The 20,152-nt window shown below is 39.7% G+C and overlaps 1 protein-coding gene across 2 annotated transcripts in view; it reads right to left on the bottom strand.

The window, feature by feature from the left end:
• Window positions 1–20,152, bottom strand: part of GNPTAB (N-acetylglucosamine-1-phosphate transferase subunits alpha and beta) — a 78,157-nt gene that overhangs the window by 46,148 nt on the left and 11,857 nt on the right. For both annotated transcript variants that reach the window (XM_057486463.1, XM_036891163.2), the window contains exon 2: window positions 7,692–7,777. In XM_057486463.1, the coding sequence (XP_057342446.1) occupies window positions 7,692–7,777 (86 nt within the window). The remainder of the gene's footprint in view (window positions 1–7,691; window positions 7,778–20,152) is intronic.

Raw genomic sequence — 20,152 nt, 5'->3', positions numbered from 1 at the left:
TATTAACAAATGCAATTTTTTTAATAACGTCACAAATCTAATCAGAGAAACCTTTACAATACTATGAAGCTGTTAAGCTCATGGTGCTAGAAACAACTTTTCCAAAATTTTAATTTTCACATGAAAGCTCAAATGTTATCATTGGCAACAAATACAATTACAGATATTTGTTCTTCATGATCGGATTGCTTTGTTCACTGTCAAGAAAACACCTGCCAAATAACTTAAGTCTGAGCAATCATACTGTCACCTGTCTTTTCAAGTTGTAACAATAGTGTTCCGTGAAACAGCACAGCTGAGCTCAGGCTGCAACTCAGTCCCACAAGGGCTGTTCCTCAGAACAAACACCAAGCAGCCTGGTGCGCTGTGTACTTCCCATTTCATTGCACAGAACACTGAAAAGACGTGCTCAAAGGGTCAAGATGGAATCAAATTAATTTTTTCTGCCTCATCTTGAACATTTTTAAGTGAAACTAGCTTTTTTCTTCCCCCTGCAAAATGTGGTGGTGAAGAATACAGTGACTCGTGCTAAGGTGTAGCAATTTTACCCACCATGCAAATGTCAACACAATTAAAAAGGCAAACAACATCTTAGTATTGTCATAAAAATAGCTCTGATTTTGCAGACGCCCAATGTGTTTGAAAACTGCTATTTTAACAAGATCCTCAGAGAAAAACACAGAGTTTCCCTACTTCACTAGTAACTTGCTTACAAGCTACCTCTCCTACTAGAATATGAAATTCTTTATAGTAGATAGTCATATCTCAGTGTCTAAACAGAGTAAGGCTCAAAGATACCATCATCATTGAAGGAACAAATTGAGGAATGTGATTCATAGATAAGGTACTTCAAAGATGAAAGCAAAGAGTGAAGCTTTAGATCAGCCCAAGGAACCCCACCGCCCTTCACTGAGAAGTTTAGGACTCTAACAGTGCATACATAAATAGTGCATACATCTAGTAAGTCATTCTAAAAACAACTTATTTGATAGAAACCTAACAAGTGAATGGAGGGACAAGAAGTGCTCCTGAAAGATGAACAACGGCTCCAGAGGAATTGGTGAAAGTCTAGAGGTTATCAGACAACTGCCAAGATGCACCAACGGACACCTATTATTAGCATTTCATTAGGTGTTCTAGTTCAGAGAGAGCAGAGGAAAGGGTCTGTGAGACCTAGCCTGAGGGAAAAATGGGTAGTCAGGATCGAGGGCGGTTTCTGGTTATGGTCTTTTGTGAGACTGGCCACCTTTGTTAGCTACCCGGCATCTGCTGTGGTCACTCCTTCCGCATACAGATTAGCTGTGTGCATCACCATGGGAAGGAGAGTCAGCAGATACTGCATGAGGTGAGTAAGTCAAAAAGGGAAGAACTCAGTTTTTAAAGTTAGAATAATGATGACCAGAAGACTCCAAAATAAAAATTCATGAATTTTGGCTCCTCTGGGTGAGGGGAAGTTCAGAACAGAATGGAGGCTTTACTTTTTATTTTTCTGTATTGTTTGAACTGAGGGAGCCAAGACGGCAGAGTGAGTAGAGCAGCGGAAATCTCCCAAAACCACATATATATATGAAAATATAACAAAGACAACCCTTCCTAGAATAAAGACCAGAGGACACAGGACAATATCCAGACCACATCCGCACCTGAGAGAACCCAGCGCCTCGTGAAGGGGGTAAGATACAAGCCCCAGCCCTGCGGGAGCCGAGCGCCCCTCCCCCCAGCTCCCGGCGGGAGAAGAGCAGGCAGAGCGGGAGGGAGACGGAGCCCAGGACTGCCGAACACCCAGCCCCAGCCATCCGGGCCAGAGCGCAGACACAGTACGTGCCCAGGGGGCCCTGGATGCTAGGGAAACAGGGCAGCAAGAACAGTCAGAGGGTACCGGAGGCCTGGCGCCGGAGGACATAAGAAAAGCGAGCGGCCATTTTTTTTTTTTGCTGTTTTGTTTTGGCAAGCGCTTTTTGGAAGTCTTAAAGGGATAGGGACCCCAATACTAGGGAAACAGGGCAGCAAGACCGGTGAGCAGATGCCTGAGGCTGGCGTCGGAGGATAAAGAAAAACAAGCGGCCATTTCTTTTTAATTTAAACTTTTTTTTTTTTTTTTTTTGTGGTCATTGTTTTGTTTTGGCGGGTGGTTTTTGGAAGTCTTAAAGGGGCAGGGCAGGACACTTAATCCAGAGGTAGGGAATCCGGGGATCTCTGGGCACCCTAATCCCCTGGGCTGCAGGGAGCTCGGAGGCCCCTTACGGAGATAAATAGCCTCCCAGCAGCTCCTGCTCCAACGCGACTCCACCATTTTGGAGCAGCAGCCCGAGCCACGCCCACAGCAACAGCGGAGACAAACTCCATAGCAGCTGGGCAGGAAGCAGAAACCCTGTCTGCCCGCAGCTGCCCAGCACAAGCCACTAGAGGTCGCTGTTCTCCCAGGAGAGGAGGGCCACAAACCAACAAGAAGGGAAGTCCTTCCAGCCGTCACTCATCCCAGCTCTGCAAACTATTCCTATCACCATGAAAAGGCAAAACTACAGGCAGACAAAGATCACAGAGACAACACCAGAGAAGGAGACAGTCCTACCCAGTCTTCCTGACAAAGAATTCAAAATAAGAATCATAAACATGCTGACAGAGATGCAGAGAAATATGCAAGAGAAATGGGATGAAGTCCGGAGGGAGATCACAGATGCCAGAAAGGAGATTACAGAAATGAAACAAACTCTGGAAGGGTTTATAAGCAGAATGGATAAGATGCAAGAGGCCATTGATGGAATTGAAACCAGAGAATAGGAACACATAGAAGCTGACATAGAGAGAGATAAAAGGATCTACAGGAATGAAACAATGTTAAGAGAACTGTGTAAATAATCCAAAAGGAACAATATCCGTATTATAGGGGTACCAGAAGAAGAAGAGAGAGGAAAAGGGATGGAAAGTATCTTAGAAGAAATAATTGCTGAAAACTTCCCCAATCTGGGGGAGAAAATAATTGAACAGACCACGGAAATACACAGAACTCCCAACAGAAAGGATCCAAGGAGGACAACACCAAGACACATAATAATTAAAATAGCAAAGATCAAGGACAAGGAAAGAGTTTTAAAGGCAGCTAGAGAGAAAAAGGTCACCTATAAAGGAAAACCCATCAGGCTAACATCAGACTTCTCTACAGAAACCCTACAGGCCAGGAGAGAATGGCATGATATATTAAATGCAATGAAACAGAAGGGCCTTGAACCAAGGATACTGTATCCAGCACGACTATCATTCAAATATGATGGTGGGATTAAACAATTCCCAGACAAACAAAAGCTGAGGGAATTTGCTTCCCACAAACCACCTCTACAGGACATCTTACAGGGACTGCTCTAGATGGGAGCACTCCTAGAAAGAGCACAGCACAAAACACCCAACATAAGAAGAATCGAGGAGGAGGAATAAGAAGGGAGAGAAGAAAAGAATCTCCAGACAGTGTATATAACAGCTCAATAAGCGAGCTAAGTTAGGCAGTAAGATACTAAAGAGGCTAACCTTGAACCTTTGGTAACCATGAATTTAAAGCGTGCAATGGCAATAAGTACATATCTTTCAATAGTCACCCTAAATGTTAATGGGCTGAATGTACCAATCAAAAGACACAGAGTAATAGAATGGATAAAAAAGCAAGACCCATCTATATGCTGCTTACAAGAAACTCACCTCAAACCCAAAGACATGCACAGACTAAAAGTCAAGGGATGGAAAAACATATTTCAGGCAAACAACAGCGAGAAGAAAGCAGGGGTTGCAGTACTAATATCAGACAAAATAGACTTCAAAACAAAGAAAGTAACAAGAGATAAAGAAGGACACTACATAATGATAAAGGGCTCAGTCCAACAAGAGGATATAACCATGCTAAATATATATGCACCCAACACAGGAGCACCAGCATATGTGAAACAAATACTAACAGAACTAAAGGGGGAAATAGACTGCAATGCATTCATTCTAAGAGACTTCAACACACCACTCACTCCAAAGGATACATCCACTGGGCAGAAAATAAGTAAGGACACGGAAGCACTGAACAACACAGTAGAGCAGATGGACCTAATAGACATCTATAGAACTCTACATCCAAAAGCAACAGGATATACATCCTTCTCAAGTGCACATAGAACATTCTCCAGAATAGACCACATACTAGGCCACAAAAAGAGCCTCAGAAAATTCCAAAAGATTGAAATCCTACCAACCAACTTTTCAGACCACAAAGGCATAAAACTAGAAATAAACTGTACAAAGAAAGCAAAGAGGCTCACAAACACATGGAGGCTTAACAACACGCTCCTAAATAATCAATGGATCAATGACCAAATCAAAATGGAGATCCAGCAATATATGGAAACAAATGACAACAACAACACTAAGCCCCAACTTCTGTGGGACACAGCAAAAGCAGTCTTAAGAGGAAAGTATATAGCAATCCAAGCATATTTTAAAAAGGAAGAACAAGCCCAAATGAATGGTCTAATGTCACAATTATCGAAATTGGAAAAAGAAGAACAAATGAGGCCTAAGGTCAGCAGAAGGAGGGACATAATAAAGATCAGAGAAGAAATAAATAAAATTGAGAAGAATAAAACAATAGCAAAAATCAATGAAACCAAGAGCTGGTTCTTCGAGAAAATAAACAAAATAGATAAGCCTCTAGCCAGACTTATTAAGAGGAAAAGACAGTCAACACAAATCAACAGTATCAGAAATGAGAAAGGAAAAATCACGACGGACCCCACAGAAATACAAAGAATTATTAGAGAATACTATGAAAACCTATATGCTAACAAGCTGGGAAACCTAGGAGAAATGGACAACTTCCTAGAAAAATACAACCTTCCAAGACTGACCCAGAAAGAAACAGAAAATCTAAACAGACCAGTTACCAGCAACGAAATTGAAGCGGTAATCAAAAAACTACCAAAGAACAAAACCCCCGGGCCAGATGGATTTACCTCGGAATTTTATCAGACATACAGGGAAGACATAATACCCATTCTCCTTAAAGTCTTCCAAAAAATAGAGGAGGAGGGGATACTCCCAAACTAATTCTATGAAGCTAACATCACCCTAATACCAAAACCAGGCAAAGACCCCAACAAAAAAGAAAATTACAGACCAATATCCCTGATGAACGTAGATGCAAAAATACTCAACAAAATATTAGCAAACCGAATTCAAAAATACATCAAAAGGATCATACAACATGACCAAGTGGGATTCATCTCAGGGATGCAAGGATGGTACAACATTCAAAAGTCCATCAACATCATCCACCACATCAACAAAAAGAAAGACAAAAACCACATGATCATCTCCACAGATGCTGAAAAAGCATTTGACAAAGTTCAACATCCATTCATGATAAAAACTCTCAGCAAAATGGGAATAGAGGGCAAGTACCTCAACATAATAAAGGCCATCTATGATAAACCCACAGCCAACATTATATTGAACAGCAAGAAGCTGAAAGCTTTTCCTCTGAGATCGGGAACAAGACAGGGATGCCCACTCTCCCCACTGTTATTTAACATAGTACTGGAGGTCCTAGCCACAGCAATCAGACAAAACAAAAACATACAAGGAATCCAGATTGGTAAAGAAGAAGTTAAACTGTCACTACTTGCAGATGACATGATACTGTACATAAAAAACCCTAAAGACTCCACCCCAAAACTACTAGAACTGATATCGGAATACAGCAAAGTTGCAGGATACAAAATCAACACACAGAAATCTGTAGCTTTCCTATACACTAACAATGAACCAACAGAAAGAGAAATCAGGAAAACAACTCCATTCACAATTGCATCAAAAAAAATAAAATACCTAGGAATAAGCCTAATCAAAGAAGTGAAAGACTTATACTCTGAAAACTACAAGTCACTCTTAAGAGAAATTAAAGGGGACACTAACAGATGGAAACTCATCCCATGCTCGTGGCTAGGAAGAATTAATATCGTCAAAATGGCCATCCTGCCCAAAGCAATATACAGATTTGATGCAATCCCTATGAAACTACCAGCAACATTCTTCAATGAACTGGAACAAATTCAAAAATTCATATGGAAACTCCAAATACCCCGAATAGCCAAAGCAATCCTGAGAAAGAAGAATAAAGTAGGGGGGATCTCACTCCCCAACTTCAAGCTCTACTGTAAAGCCATAGTAATCAAGACAATTTGGTACTGGCACAAGAACAGAGCCACAGACCAATGGAACAGACTAGACAATCCAGACATTAACCCGGACATATATGGTCAATTAATATTTGATAAAGGAGCCATGGACATACAATGGTGAAATGACAGTCTCTTCAACAGATGGAGCTGGCAAAACTGGACAGCTACATGTAGGAGAATGAAACTGGACCATCGTCTAACCCCATATACAAAAGTAAACTCAAAATGGATCAAAGACCTGAATGTAAGTCATGAAACCATTAAACTCTTGGAAGAAAACATAGACAAAAACCTCTTAGACATAAACATGAGTGACCTCTTCTTGAACATACCTCCCCGGGCAAGGAAAACAACAGCAAAAATGAACAAGTGGGACTATATTAAGCTGAAAAGCTTCTGTAGAGCAAAAGACACCATCAATAGAACAAAAAGGAACCCTACAGTATGGGAGAATATATTTGAAAATGACACATCTGATAAAGGCTTGACATCCAGAATATATAAAGAGCTCACACGCCTCAACAAACAAAAAACAAATAACCCAATTAAAAAATGGGCAGAGGAACTGAACAGACAGTTCTCCAAAACAAATACAGATGGCCAACAGACACATGAAAAGATGCTCCACATCGCTAATTATCAGAGAAATGCAAATTAAAACTACAATGAGGTATCACCTCACACCAGTAAGGATGGCTGCCATCCAAAAGACAAACAACAACAAATATTGGCGAGGCTGTGGAGAAAGGGGAACCCTCCTACACTGCTGGTGGGAATGTAAATTAGTTCAACCATTGTGGAAAGCAGTATGGAGGTACATCAAGCTCAAAACAGACTTACCATTTGACCCAGGAATTGCACTCCTAGGAATTTACCCTAAGAATGCAGCAATCAAGTATGAGAAAGACCAATGCACCCCTGTTTATCGCAGCACTATTTACAATAGCCAAGAATTGTATTGTTTGAACTGCGTTCAACCACTGCTTTTATGATACAAAACTACACATAACAGTTTTATTGACAAAAAAAAGAGCCTCTGTGATTCATTTCAGCTATAAGAAGAGAAGGAGAACATTGGGCAAGACTGCTGCTACTCAGGTCTGTCTTGACGGGGAGGAAAGACAACACTGGCCAGGGCCCGGAACTGGCCGCAGAGCAGCCACCCAGCGTCCTTACCCCGCAGGGGGATGGAATTACCTATTCCTCACAGAAGTGGAGAAAGCATGAAATGAGATCATGTAACTGAAAGTACTCAAGAAACTGCGAGGCAGGATTACTCTTCGGGAATCAGATTTTTCATCCATAAAACGTGAAGATGGATTACAAGGTTCCTTCACTGGGGAGCAGTCTTGAATAAGTTAAACCATATCTATAACTTGGAAAGACCCCTTCAACTATTATATTTAAAGCCAGGGTGTTTCCTTAAGACTCATCACTTAAGTCCAGACTAACCACTCTCCAAACCTGATCTCTTCTCACCGATTCTGAAAGGACTTCCCAGCAATGTTGTCTCTGTAGGAATCAAACAAAACGTGGTATTGATCCTGGCTCCATTCCAGAACCACCTAGGAAAAAAAAAGAAAGAAAAAAGAAACACTGAATTCTTTGCATCAAATACTAAGAATATATAATTTTCACTTCATTTTAATTTCACTAAGAATTGCTAGAGGAACAAGTAAAGGAATCAAAATTCATCCATTCTCTCACTGCCTGCCATACACAGACATCCTGCTCGATCCAGGTGAACATGCTACAGTATAAGGATAGTTACACAGATTTATATAAATAAAAGCTGTGGTTCCTAGCCTGTGGAAGGGGGAGGGGAATCAAGGAGATTTAAAATAATTAAATATGAGAGCTGGGTCTTGGAGAAAGAGCTCACCAGGTAGGGAGAAAGGGGAACAGCATGTCTGAAGGCCCAGGAGCAGCAAGGGCGAGTGCCTGGAGGGCAATGGCACGTTTGACTGACTAGAGCACAGGTGGTAACTGGAGAGAAATGGGGTTGCGAAAGGAGGCTGGGTGCTGACTGCGAGGTGCCTGTATGCCATGGGGAGTGGAGGCGCTGAAGGGATTTACGGCCCTACAGGACCCAACCAAAACCTGGGAAAGGCTCTTCTCACTGCACAGGAGAATACAATCTGACAGAAGACACCAACAGGATATGGGGCGCAGTGGCCTTACTCCCTATGAGGTTCCAACGGATGAACCTGTTAAATATTTCTGGAGAAAACGGAAGGCTTTAAATAGGAGCTCCCTATGTCTGCACCCTGAATCTATACACCTACCCACACATATGCCCATTTTCTTCTTCACTCCCTTTACCACCGAGTAAGTGGGCCCCCTCCTTGCAAATATCCCTCTCATTCCATTTGCTCTGGGTCTCATCAACTCATCCTCTCAAGACCTTACCCCCTTTCTCTTTCCCTCTCAACAGGGTTATTCCCATCAGCACATCAGCACATCCCAGGGTCTCAGGAGGGCCTTCCTTTCACTCCACGCCCCCATCCAGCTAGTCCCTCTACTCCAAATTCCACCTCTTTCAAGGGCAAATCTCTTTAGAGTCACCTCCTCCTCTGCCTCTCCTTCAGCCCACTCCAGCATCACTTCTGCGCTCCCCATTTGTGCCCGTGCCCTTGCCCAGGCCCCTGTGCAGTCAGACACACTGGCATTCTCCCCTCTCCATCTCACTCGGCTGGCAGCAGTGGCCCAGCTCTCCCTCACGAGCCACTTACTTGGTTCTCCTCCCATCACTCTGGTGACGCCCTTTCAGCCTCCTTCTCCAGGTCATCGCCCTCTATCTCATGAAATGTGTCCTTTCGTTCTGCTTCTCTTCCCAGAAAGCCTTCCTGCCAAGGCTTCTTCCAGCTTCCTGTCCCACAAGTCCTAGAACGTGGCCCAGCTACACTCATGTCTGAGGTAGCCCCAGTCATTCAGATTTCATTCCAGCCAGCAGAAAGGAAAGAAAGGGAAAGACACGACCCTCCTTCAAGGGGACTTCTTGGAAGGGGCACCTACCACTTGCTTTATTGGCCAGAAGGGGTCAGGTGACAACATCTGGCTACAGGGAAGGCCTTGTGGAGCTACATGCCCAGCTACCATTGCTCAGTTCTTTCAGTGGCCTTCAGCCTTTTCAAGATCTGGCCTCTCCCTGCTCTGACAGTCTCACTTTACTGGGATGCCCCATAAATTCCACAAATTCAACTAATAATTCTCTCAATATACTGATTTAAAAACAATTGATTTTAAAATGTACTGATTTAAAACAGAGGGTGTATTGTGCCTTATACTAGGTTTACAAAGAGAATGTCACCTACTTCAAGCAACTATAGCAGACTATTTTTTTTTATTTATTTATTTTTTTTTTTTTTGAAGAACATTATGTTTACTAGGCTCTCCCCTACCCCAAGTCCCCCCCCATTACAGTCACTGTCCATCAGCATAGCAAGACGCTGTAAAATCACTACTCGTCTTCTCTGTGTTGCAAAGCCCTCCCCTTTCCCCCATCCCCCACATTATGCATGCTAATCGTAATACCCCCTTTCTTCTTCCTCGCCCTTATCCCTCCCTACCCTCCCATTCTCCCCAGTCTCTTTCCCGTGGTAACTGTTAGTCCATTCTTGGGTTCTGTGATTCTGCTGCTGTTTTGTTCCTTCAGTTTTTCTTTTGTTCTTATACTCCACAGATGAGTGAAATCATTTGGTATTTGTCTTTCTCCGCTTGGCTTATTTCACTGAGCATAATACCCGACTATTTTTTTTAAATTAAGGTATCACTGATATACAGTCTTATGAAGGTTTCACATGAGCAACACTGTGGTTTCAACATTCACCCATATTATCAAGTCCCAAACCACCCCATTGGAATCACTGACCATCAGCGTAATAAGATGTATAGCCAGCTATTTTTACCAGACAAGTTTACTGATGGCTACAACTGCAGAGAAGGAGGAACACTTGACTCCTTCTAGAAAGACACTAAAAAGACTTCCCTGAAGAAGCAATGTTAATACATGACAAAGGAGGCAAAATATTCAGCGGGGAAAAGATAGTCTCTTCAATAAATGGTACTGGGAAAATTGAACAGCTGCATGCAAAAGAATGAAACTGGATCACTATCTTATGCCATACACAAAAACAAACTAAAAATGGACTAGACCTAAATGTAAGACCTGAAACCATAAACTCCTAAAAGAAAATATAGGCAATATACTCTTAAACATCAGCATTAGTGATTTTTTTCTGGCTGTGTCTCTCCAGGCAGGGAAACAAAAGCAAAAACAAATAATTCAGACTACATCAAACTAACAGGCTTCTGCACAAAAAAGGAAACCATTGACAAAATGGAAAGGCAACTTACTGAATGGGAGAATATACATATGCAAATGATATATCCAATAAGATGTTAATATCCAAAGTACATAAAGAACTCATACTATAACTCAACACCAAAAAAAAAAAAAACTCCACAAATAATCCAATTAAAAAATTAGCAGAGGACAAGAATAGACATTTTTCCAAAGAAGAAATCTGGATGGCCAATAGACACATAAAGAGATGCTCTACATCACCACTCATCAGGAAACAAAATCAAAATCACAATGACTTATCACCTCATGTTAGTATCAAAAACTCAAAAATAACAAGGATGTGAAGAAAAGGAAACCCTCTTAAACTGTAGCAGTATTGAGAGTTGGTGCAGCCACAATGGAAAATAGTACAGCGGTTCCTCAAAAAACTAAAAATAGAAACACCATATGACCTGTAATTCTACTTCTGGGAAATTACCCAAAGAGAACAAAATCACTAATTCAAAAAGATATATGTACCCCTCTGTTTACTGCAGCATTATTAACAATAGCCAAGATATGGAAGGAATCTAAGCATCTATCAATAGATAAATAAACATGTGGTGTACACACACACACACACACACACACACACACACAGAATATTACTAAGCTATAAAAAAGAATGAAATCTTGCCATTTATGACAACATGGATAGACCTAGACATTATTACGCCAAGTGAATTCAGACAGAAAAAGACAAATAGTACTATGATTTCACTTATATATGAAATCTTAAAAATAAAACAGACAAACAAAACAGAAAGACTCATAAACATGGAGAACAAACTGGTAGTTACCACAGGGGGTAAGGAAGAATGACTGAAATAGGTGAAGGGGATAACAAGGTACAAGCTTCCAATTACAAACTGAGTCACAGGCATTACAAGTATAGCATGAGGAATATACTGAATATTATTGTAGTACCTTTCTATGGCGACAGTTACTAGTTATGAGCATTTCATAAAATATATAATTGTCAAATCACTATGCTATACACCTGAAACCAATACAATATTGTATATCAACTATACTACAATTAAAAAAAAAAAAGAAGCAATGTTAACAGTCTTAAAGGATAAGCAGAACTTGGTCAGCAGTTCAGCTAGGGAACAGGGGCTGTGTCAAAGAGATTTGCTACCAGACTGGAAGGGGGAGTGAAGGAGAGGAAGAGAATCAAGGGTGATTGCTATAAAATGTCATCTCCTTTGCTGAATATAGAAGATGTATCTATTTTTAACAATGTAAGCGTACTGATTTGGATCAACTCATAGACCTCAAACAGAAGTGGTTCTCTATCAACATCCCTGTGTCATTTGCAGAGGGACAACCAGTGTATCTGCTACTTTATAAAACAAATCACAAAAAATACAAGTTCACTATCACTGGTCTTGGCTAGTGGGGCTACTCAGAAGGTGGGGAGAAAACATCAGAGAGCACATCTCACAGATGGTTGAGAAATGCTGACATACTGTATGTTGACACAACCTGTCTTCCTTCATCAGATAAATTAATCTCATCATCTCCAAACCACTTTGTTGTATTAGAAAGAACAACAGAGCAAACAGTCCTTATCTAACACATGGAGGAACATTCCTTCTAGCCCAGAGCTCAGCACACTTAGCTCTCAGGGGAGACAGCAGGAATGCTGGTTATGACTCAGGGGACTGGGGGTTTCATCCCAGCTCTGACAGTTTTATGAGAGACCTTGAGCAAGGCAATTACCCTCTGGGCTGTTTCTTCACCTGTAAAATGAAGGGGGTGTGACCAAACTGTCTTTGAAATGCCTTCCAGTCCTAAAAGCATATGACAAAAGGAGGTGCAGAGCTGTGGGTGATGCTGTGCTTGGCGCAGTTCCTTTCCCCTGCCCACACGTCCACACCATCAGAACACTGAGTCTCTTCCTGTCTTCAGCCTCTTCAGGTCTCTTGTCCCTGGCCCTAATCCCACCAACATTTAAACTTGAATCTCTTCCATCATAATCAGTTCCCTTTTCTGCTTAATCCCAACTGTCAACTACACCCTATTAACAAACCTTTTTAAGTGAATGAGTAATGCACTATTTGAGAAATGAAAAAGGAGAGACTTGTAAATTAAATAAAATTCATCTTAAGATTATGGGGTATGTGAGGGGGACTTGGTGATGGGGGGAGTCTAGTAAACATAATGTTCCTCATGTAACTGCAGATTAATGATACAAAAAGAAAATTCATCTGAAGATTAATGTAAGATCATTTTCTTAAAATTATCAAGGATGGCAGAGTAGAAATTTGAACAGGGAATCATCAAATTATAATTCCAAGGTAAACTATAAAAATATAAATTTCTTCCAAACAACAAAGAAGCCAAAAGAGACTTACACTTGTACGTAGACCTTGTTGTCAGCCATTAATAGCAATAAGCAAAAGACAAGAGGAAAAGACTATAAAAGAACACTAACTATTGTAAAATCAAGTCTCTTTGCTTCCTTCCACAAAGCCCTTCCACATTCGTCAACCCAGTCTGAGAGCTTCCACTCAGAACTCTAACTTACATCCGTCATTTACTTAAAGTCAATTACCCATTGCCTTGTAACATGTCTTAACTTGTATCACTTAGCTTTGTTATTGTTACCTTTTCCCTCCATGTTAGCATCTTGTCACATCAATGAAGTCATACACTACTCAGGGGTAGAGAACTACTTACAATTCTATTTGTCATCAACTCACAACCAGCACAATTCATTACACAATATCTTCTTATATATTATCTCGTTATGGCAGGAGTGACGGAAAAGACTGGATTTAGGAATCTGGGACACCTCCTGGGAGAACTTCCCTCCCAGTTCTACAGCTGAGTAGCTGGGTAACCTTGGGTAAATTTTAAATGTTCAGGCCTCAATTTATTCAACTATGAACTAAGTACAAAATCTATTACATCAGTTTGTTGTGTTGCTGTGTTAGGCCAGCGATTCTCACGTAATGTGGGAGAATAAGGGACATGAGAAGTTTGTTTGCCAGGCACACAAAATGTTGTGGGTAAACAAAGTACATATTCCTGAACCACCATTTTCATATTGGCAAGACATTTAAAATATTATATTAGTAATACAAATTTTTTCTAGAGAAAAATGGGAAAATTGATGTGATTTTTTTAGATACAATGTTAGCCTTCAAAAAATTCCCTACTTGACATTTTGAACTCTCCCCCACCCCACACTCACAACACACACAGGCACACACAGACACATCTTCTCTACACTAATCTCCTGAGCATTTACTTTCCTCCACTACTAAGGGTAGGTCGTTGATAAAATTTAGATACAATGAACTAAAATACAATTTATTAAAATATTGCATAAGCTCTGAAATGCCACATAAACAATGCATTATTAATAAAGAATTTAAAAAACTCTCTAAAGGCAGTTTATTTTACTAAAAACATTTACCACTTTTAAGACTTCCATTCACCAATAATGGTTTCAAAATATTCAAGACCACTTGTTGGCCAGGTCTTACAAAACAACAGCCAAAATCAGTCTCAGTGCCGTGACTGCACAAGAGCAGGAGCACATACACGCATTCACCAAGCACCCTCCTGCAGGGGCTCCTCCACACTGACTCCCTGTAACAAGGCACCAGCTGAGAAGCAGGTACCACAGTGACTCATTTTCCAAAGAGAAGCTCCAGCCCACAGAGCAGAGCATGCTGGGGCTGAGACGGCAATCCACCATCTCCGAGCCCATCCTGCGGTCGCCTTTGCCCAGGCCTCTCAGCTTCGCCAGGCTGCCTCCTCTGACGCTTCTGTAACAGAGCGAGCTTTGTCACACACACAGTTATGAATGTGTTCATTTAACCAGTTCTCAGACTAGTATGTTTATCACCCTTAATTTAATGACCCACAACTGGCATGTTTATAAATGACCACAGTCACATAATAAATGCTGTGTTTTTCCTTGATATTTTTAGAATGTCTAATAGTCTCTGGTTTGTGCACACAAATGCTAAAATTTTCAGATGACAAACTTTAAAAAATTATAAATTTCAACACTTTTGTTGAAGATTTTTATGACCCCAGAACAGAATTAAATGCACACCTATGGTACAGTAATAGTGAATGAGAGTCAAGCCCCTAATCCTTTATATCAGAGCAATTCCCCAGCTAGGGAAAGGAGAAAGGTAATCATTAAGAAGAGAACTGGTGCATTACCACAAAGATCATTAAGACTTACAATCAGAAGACATGAGTTAAGTCTGGCACTTACCAATAATAAAATCTAAGGTACTTCTCTATTCTCAATTTCCTCTTTTGTAGAATGAGGATATTAGTATCACCTATTTCACAAGATTGTTTTAATGAGTAAATGAGATGTGCAAATCATATAGGGCTGTACAACAATACTTACATGCAAATTATTCACGTGTCTCTTAAAGACAGCACTTACAATGCTATGTAATTTATTCGTATAAATATCTGTCATATCTCTGTGAGCAACTGAAAGCCAAAAACTTGATCTCTTTATTTTTATTCCCAGAACCTTGTACAGTGCCTGGCACCAAATCAGTAAACATTCTAGAATGAATGGATGTGGCTAAGAGTTTCATCCAATAAACATGCTAAAACAGCTTACCACTCCAAAGCTTCCCTCTAGACCTTTCTGTGTTCAGATCCATTCCCAGAGAGCCAAGGTAAAGGCTAAAGAGGCTAGAGTTTCAAAGAGACAACAGCAGACCCAGGCACACAATGACAGAAAACTTTCTCTCTCCGTAAAAGCATGGGTCCCTTTTTCAGTATTTCAAGCACAGAAATGTGACAGGTTACCCTGTACAACTTAAGATATTGGGGCCCTCCAACCTCGAGCAGTAAGAACTCTAAGTAACAATGACAGAGCTTTTCATACATTGATAATCACATCAGAATTTTATAATATTCCTAGATTACAACAGGTTCTTCATAGTTTCTGAAAACAAAATATATTTTGCATTAAGAGGTGTGAAAAGAGAGACCAAGATATCTTAAAGATGTTCTAAGCTTTATCTTTTCTACTAAATCCTCCTGCCTCTTTTGATACCAATCAGGAAGTCAACGCTTCTCAGCACCAGCAGCATTTCTAATCATATCTGATTAAACATGCTCATTTTGTTTTCCTGTCTTAGTCTGTTCAGGCTGCTATGATAAAATTCTATAGACTGGACGGCTTATAAACAGAAACGTACTTCTCATAGTTCTGGATTTGGGGAAAACTTGAGCTCAAGGCGCAGCGGATTCTGTCTGGTGAGAGCCTGTTTCCTGCTCCATGCAGAGGACTTTGTTTTGTCCTCACAGGGTGGAAAGGGACAAGGGGGCTCTCTGGGGTCTCTTTTTTGAGGACATTAATCCCATTCATGAGGGCTCCACCCTCATGACCTGATCACTCCCAATACCATCACACTGGGGAAAAGATTTCAATATATAAATTTTTAAACTTATAAACATATAAATGCAGATGCAAACATTTAGTCTGTAACATTTCCCAATATGAAGTGGCTAAAATAAAAGATTAGCCCGTTTCTCAGGACTTGAATGGTGATTAAAACTGAGGTAATTTCCCCTTTTCGCATAAAGGAAATGATCCAAACCCAAGAAGCATGACCACTACTCACTCAAACATTAACTAAACTCAAGGACACTTTCCCACCATTTCTACCTTCTTTGAATCCTTCACAGAATTCCACACACAACATCCATTTATTGAACACATTAAGGAGCACAAAATGGAAACTAAGACTCTGTCCCCAAGAAGCTGACTTCTCTTTTAAGGACTAATCACTTACTTGCATGAAATGATTTAGGAATACTTATCGAACAGCTTAGACATGAGTACAGATGAAAACAATTACTCTTTGGGAAGACAAGCAATGATTCTATAGCATCTTACTACGCTGATGGACAGTGACTGTAATGGGGTATGTGGGGGGGACTTGATAATAGGGGGAGCCTAGTAACCATAATGTTGTTCAAGTAGTTGTACATTAACGATATCAAAATAAATAATGCTAATTAACATTAAAAAAAAAATTACTCTCTGGGAAAAGGAATGATCAAGGGTAGGGTTATAATCATAACAGCTTAACAAAATCTCTCTCCTTTTCCTAGGAGAGAATGCTGAAATTTTTTTTTTTTAGATAATTATTTTTTATTGAAGGGTAGTTGACACACAGTATTACATTAGTTTCAGGTGTACAACACAGTGATTCAACATTTATATACATGATAATTCTAGGTACCAGCTATCACCATACCACGTTGTTACAATATTTTGACTATATTCCTTATGCTATACATTACATCCCGGTTACTTATTTATTTTACAATTGGAAGTGTGTGTGTGTATATATATATATATATATATATATATATATATAGTGTGTGTGTGTGAGGGCATCTCTCATATTTATTGATCAAATGGTTGTTAACAACAATAAAATTCTGTATAGGGGGGTCAATGCTCAATGCACAATCATTAATCCACCCCAAGCCTAATTTTCATCAGTCTCGAATCTTCTTAAGCATAATGAACAAGTTCTTACATGGAGAACAAATTCTTACATAGTGAATAAGTTACATGGTGAACATTACAAGGGCAGTCATCACAGAAGCTTTCGGTTTTGCTCATGCATTATGAACTATAAACAGTCAGTTCAAATATGAATACTCATTTGATTTTTATACTTGATTTATATGTGGATACCACATTTCGCTCTTTATTATTATTATTTTTAATAAAATGCTGAAGTGGTAGGTAGATGAATGCTGAGATTTTTAAGGAAATAAGAGGAGCAGAGAGAAAAGGGAGGCTTGTTGCCTCTGGCTGGTGAGGGAGATGGGGACAAAATAAAGGAGGAAATTGTATTAAAAGGCAGAATTAAGAACGCTGAATCTTTGGCAGTACACTTTAGCATAAAAAAGTTCTCTCAGAAGGGAAAAAGAGAAGCTCCTACAACCACATTGGGATAAAAGGAAAAGGAAACTAAAAAACAAAAACTTGCAAATGTGCTCAGACTGACTTTTCTAGGTATATGTTAAGTTTACTTGTTTTACGGTTCAGAGTTTCTAGAATCACAAAATTGTAGAACTGTATAGGAAGGACTTTAAATTCAGTGCCCGCCTCTGCTGCCAGTGTTTTGAGCCCCTACTGTAAGGTCCTGGCAAATAGGTACTCTCCCTGTGAGTTTACACCTGCACTGTCCACAATTCCTCCAGCCACATGTGTTTATTTAAATTAAGACAAAATAAAATTTTAAGAACTCAGTACCTTAGTCACACTAGCCACATTTCAAGTGCTCAACAGCCACATGTAGTTAGTGGCTACTGTCCTGGACAACTCAGAGTTACAGAACATTTCCTTCACAGTACAAAGTTCTACTGGACAGTGTTGTGGCTATTCAATCTTTAGAGATTAAGTGTCACAAAAGAAGGCCCAGACCTCAGCCCCCGTTTTTTGATTTTAGACAAGGCACTTAAACCTAAGCTCCAAATGTAAAAGTTAAATAATACCTTATCCCATAGGGGGTTGTTACAAAAAAATCAAGTGAGCTGTTATATACCATAATTCTGACAACTACAAAGGACCAATGGAAATATAAGGTATTAAGACTATGAAATAACATTGAACATATTTATCCCCTAAAGGGACTCATGGACTACTGGGGAGACAAATACAAAACAATTACAAAAATCATGTTAAAAGTAGAACCAAACTATCAAGAAAAGCATAGTTGAATCTGGTAAATATTTGTTACAATTATTAAACCAGAAGCCAAAACTAGTCAAGTTAAGGTTCATTTTTTACTTTATTTTGGCAGAACTTAATTGCCATAGAAAAGTTTAGTGAAATGAACAACTCTATGACCACAGATTTGGTAACTCTGATGAAATGGACCAATTCCTTAAAAGACACAAGCTACCAAAACTCAAATGAGGATAAACAGATAATCTGAATGGGCCATATCTATTAAAGAATTTTAATCTCCAAAATGGAAAGCATCAGGTCCATATGGGTTCACTGGTGAATTCTACAGTCTTGTCCTGAAAATGCAAGCAGGGAGAACACTTCCTAACATATTCTATGAGGAACTTTACAAACCAGTATCTCTCACAAGCATAAATGTGAAAATCCTCAATAAAATGTTATCAAATCCAACAATGTATAGAAAGAATTATATACCACAACCAAGTGGGATTTCTTCCAGGTATGAATTTTTTAATGCAGATTCAACATTAAAAAATCAATTAATGCAATTCATCACATAAAGAGGTCAAGGAAGAAAAATCGTGTGACCATATCAACAGATGCACAAAAAAGCATTTGACAAAATCCAACATCCATTTTTTATTTAAAAAGAAAAATCTCTGCAAACTAGAAATAGAAGGGAGCTTCCTCAACATGAAAAATAATTACTTACAAAAAAACCTACAGCTGACATACATTTAACAGCAAGAAACTTGAAGCTTTCTCACTAAGATTAGGAACAAGGGAAGGATATCCCTTCTCACTACTGCTTTTCAACAGCATATTGGAAATCCTAACTAATGCAATAATACAAGAAAAGGAAATAAAAGGTATACAGATGGGAAAGCTAGAAATAAAACTGTCTTTGTCCACAGACAACATGACTGTCAATGTAGAAAAGACCAAAAGTAGCCCAAAAAAATCTCCTCAAACTAAAAAATGATTTAGTTGTAGGTACCAGGTTGCAGGACACAAAGTTGATAGACAAAAGTGAACTGCTTTCCAATATACCAGCAATAAAATGTTAAAAAGAAAACCACAGCCCGGGGTCATTTCTGCTAAGCCAAGTCACCAAGCCGGGGCTTAATACCTACCCTCACTGCAGTTTCAAACTCCCCCAGAAATGTAAGTCAGGTATTTTCTGGTCGGCAAGGAGATAGTCTCTCACAGCTGCCTCTCCATCCCCGAAAAAGATGAGGTCATCTACCTATAAGACCCTTGCTCCTAGCCCTCAGGGAAGGTGACCTTGCCTGAAACAATCCCTTCTCTTCTGCGAATAACTCCTTGCCCCACCCTGCTTCCTATAAAGACCTTCCACAGTGTAAGACTCCTCAGAGCAACACCACTTCCTAGATGGGATGCTGCCCAATTCATGAGTTGCTTAATAAAACCAAGTAGATTTCAAATATCCTTGCTTGAATTTTGTTTTTCATTTTATGAAATGAATTTTATGACATTCTGGACAAGCATAAGTATATATACACAGTAAAAAAAAAAATAATCAGTGATTGCCTGGGGGTAGGGAGGGGAAGATGACTATGCAGAGTGTAAAACAAGGACATTTTTAGTGCAGTTGAAACTATTCTGTATAATGGCAGATATCTACGACATTATGTGTTTGTCAAAACCCATAGAACAGTACAACACAAAGAATAAATTCTAATTTAATTTATGCTCATTAGTTAATAATAATGTATTCATGTTGGTTTATCAATTATAAAAAACGTACCACTCTGATGCAAACTTAAAAACGGGAAATTATGCTGGGGAGAGAGGGTATATGGGAAGTCTGTACTTTCTAAGCAATTTTTTCTGTAAACTTAAAACTGCTCTGAAACATCAAAT

Source organism: Manis pentadactyla, chromosome 10 (genome assembly GCF_030020395.1).
Source record: "Manis pentadactyla isolate mManPen7 chromosome 10, mManPen7.hap1, whole genome shotgun sequence".
Taxonomy (NCBI): domain Eukaryota; kingdom Metazoa; phylum Chordata; class Mammalia; order Pholidota; family Manidae; genus Manis; species Manis pentadactyla.
The sequence above is the reverse complement of the archived record's forward strand: the minus strand, read 5'-3'. Positions and strand labels throughout refer to the sequence as shown.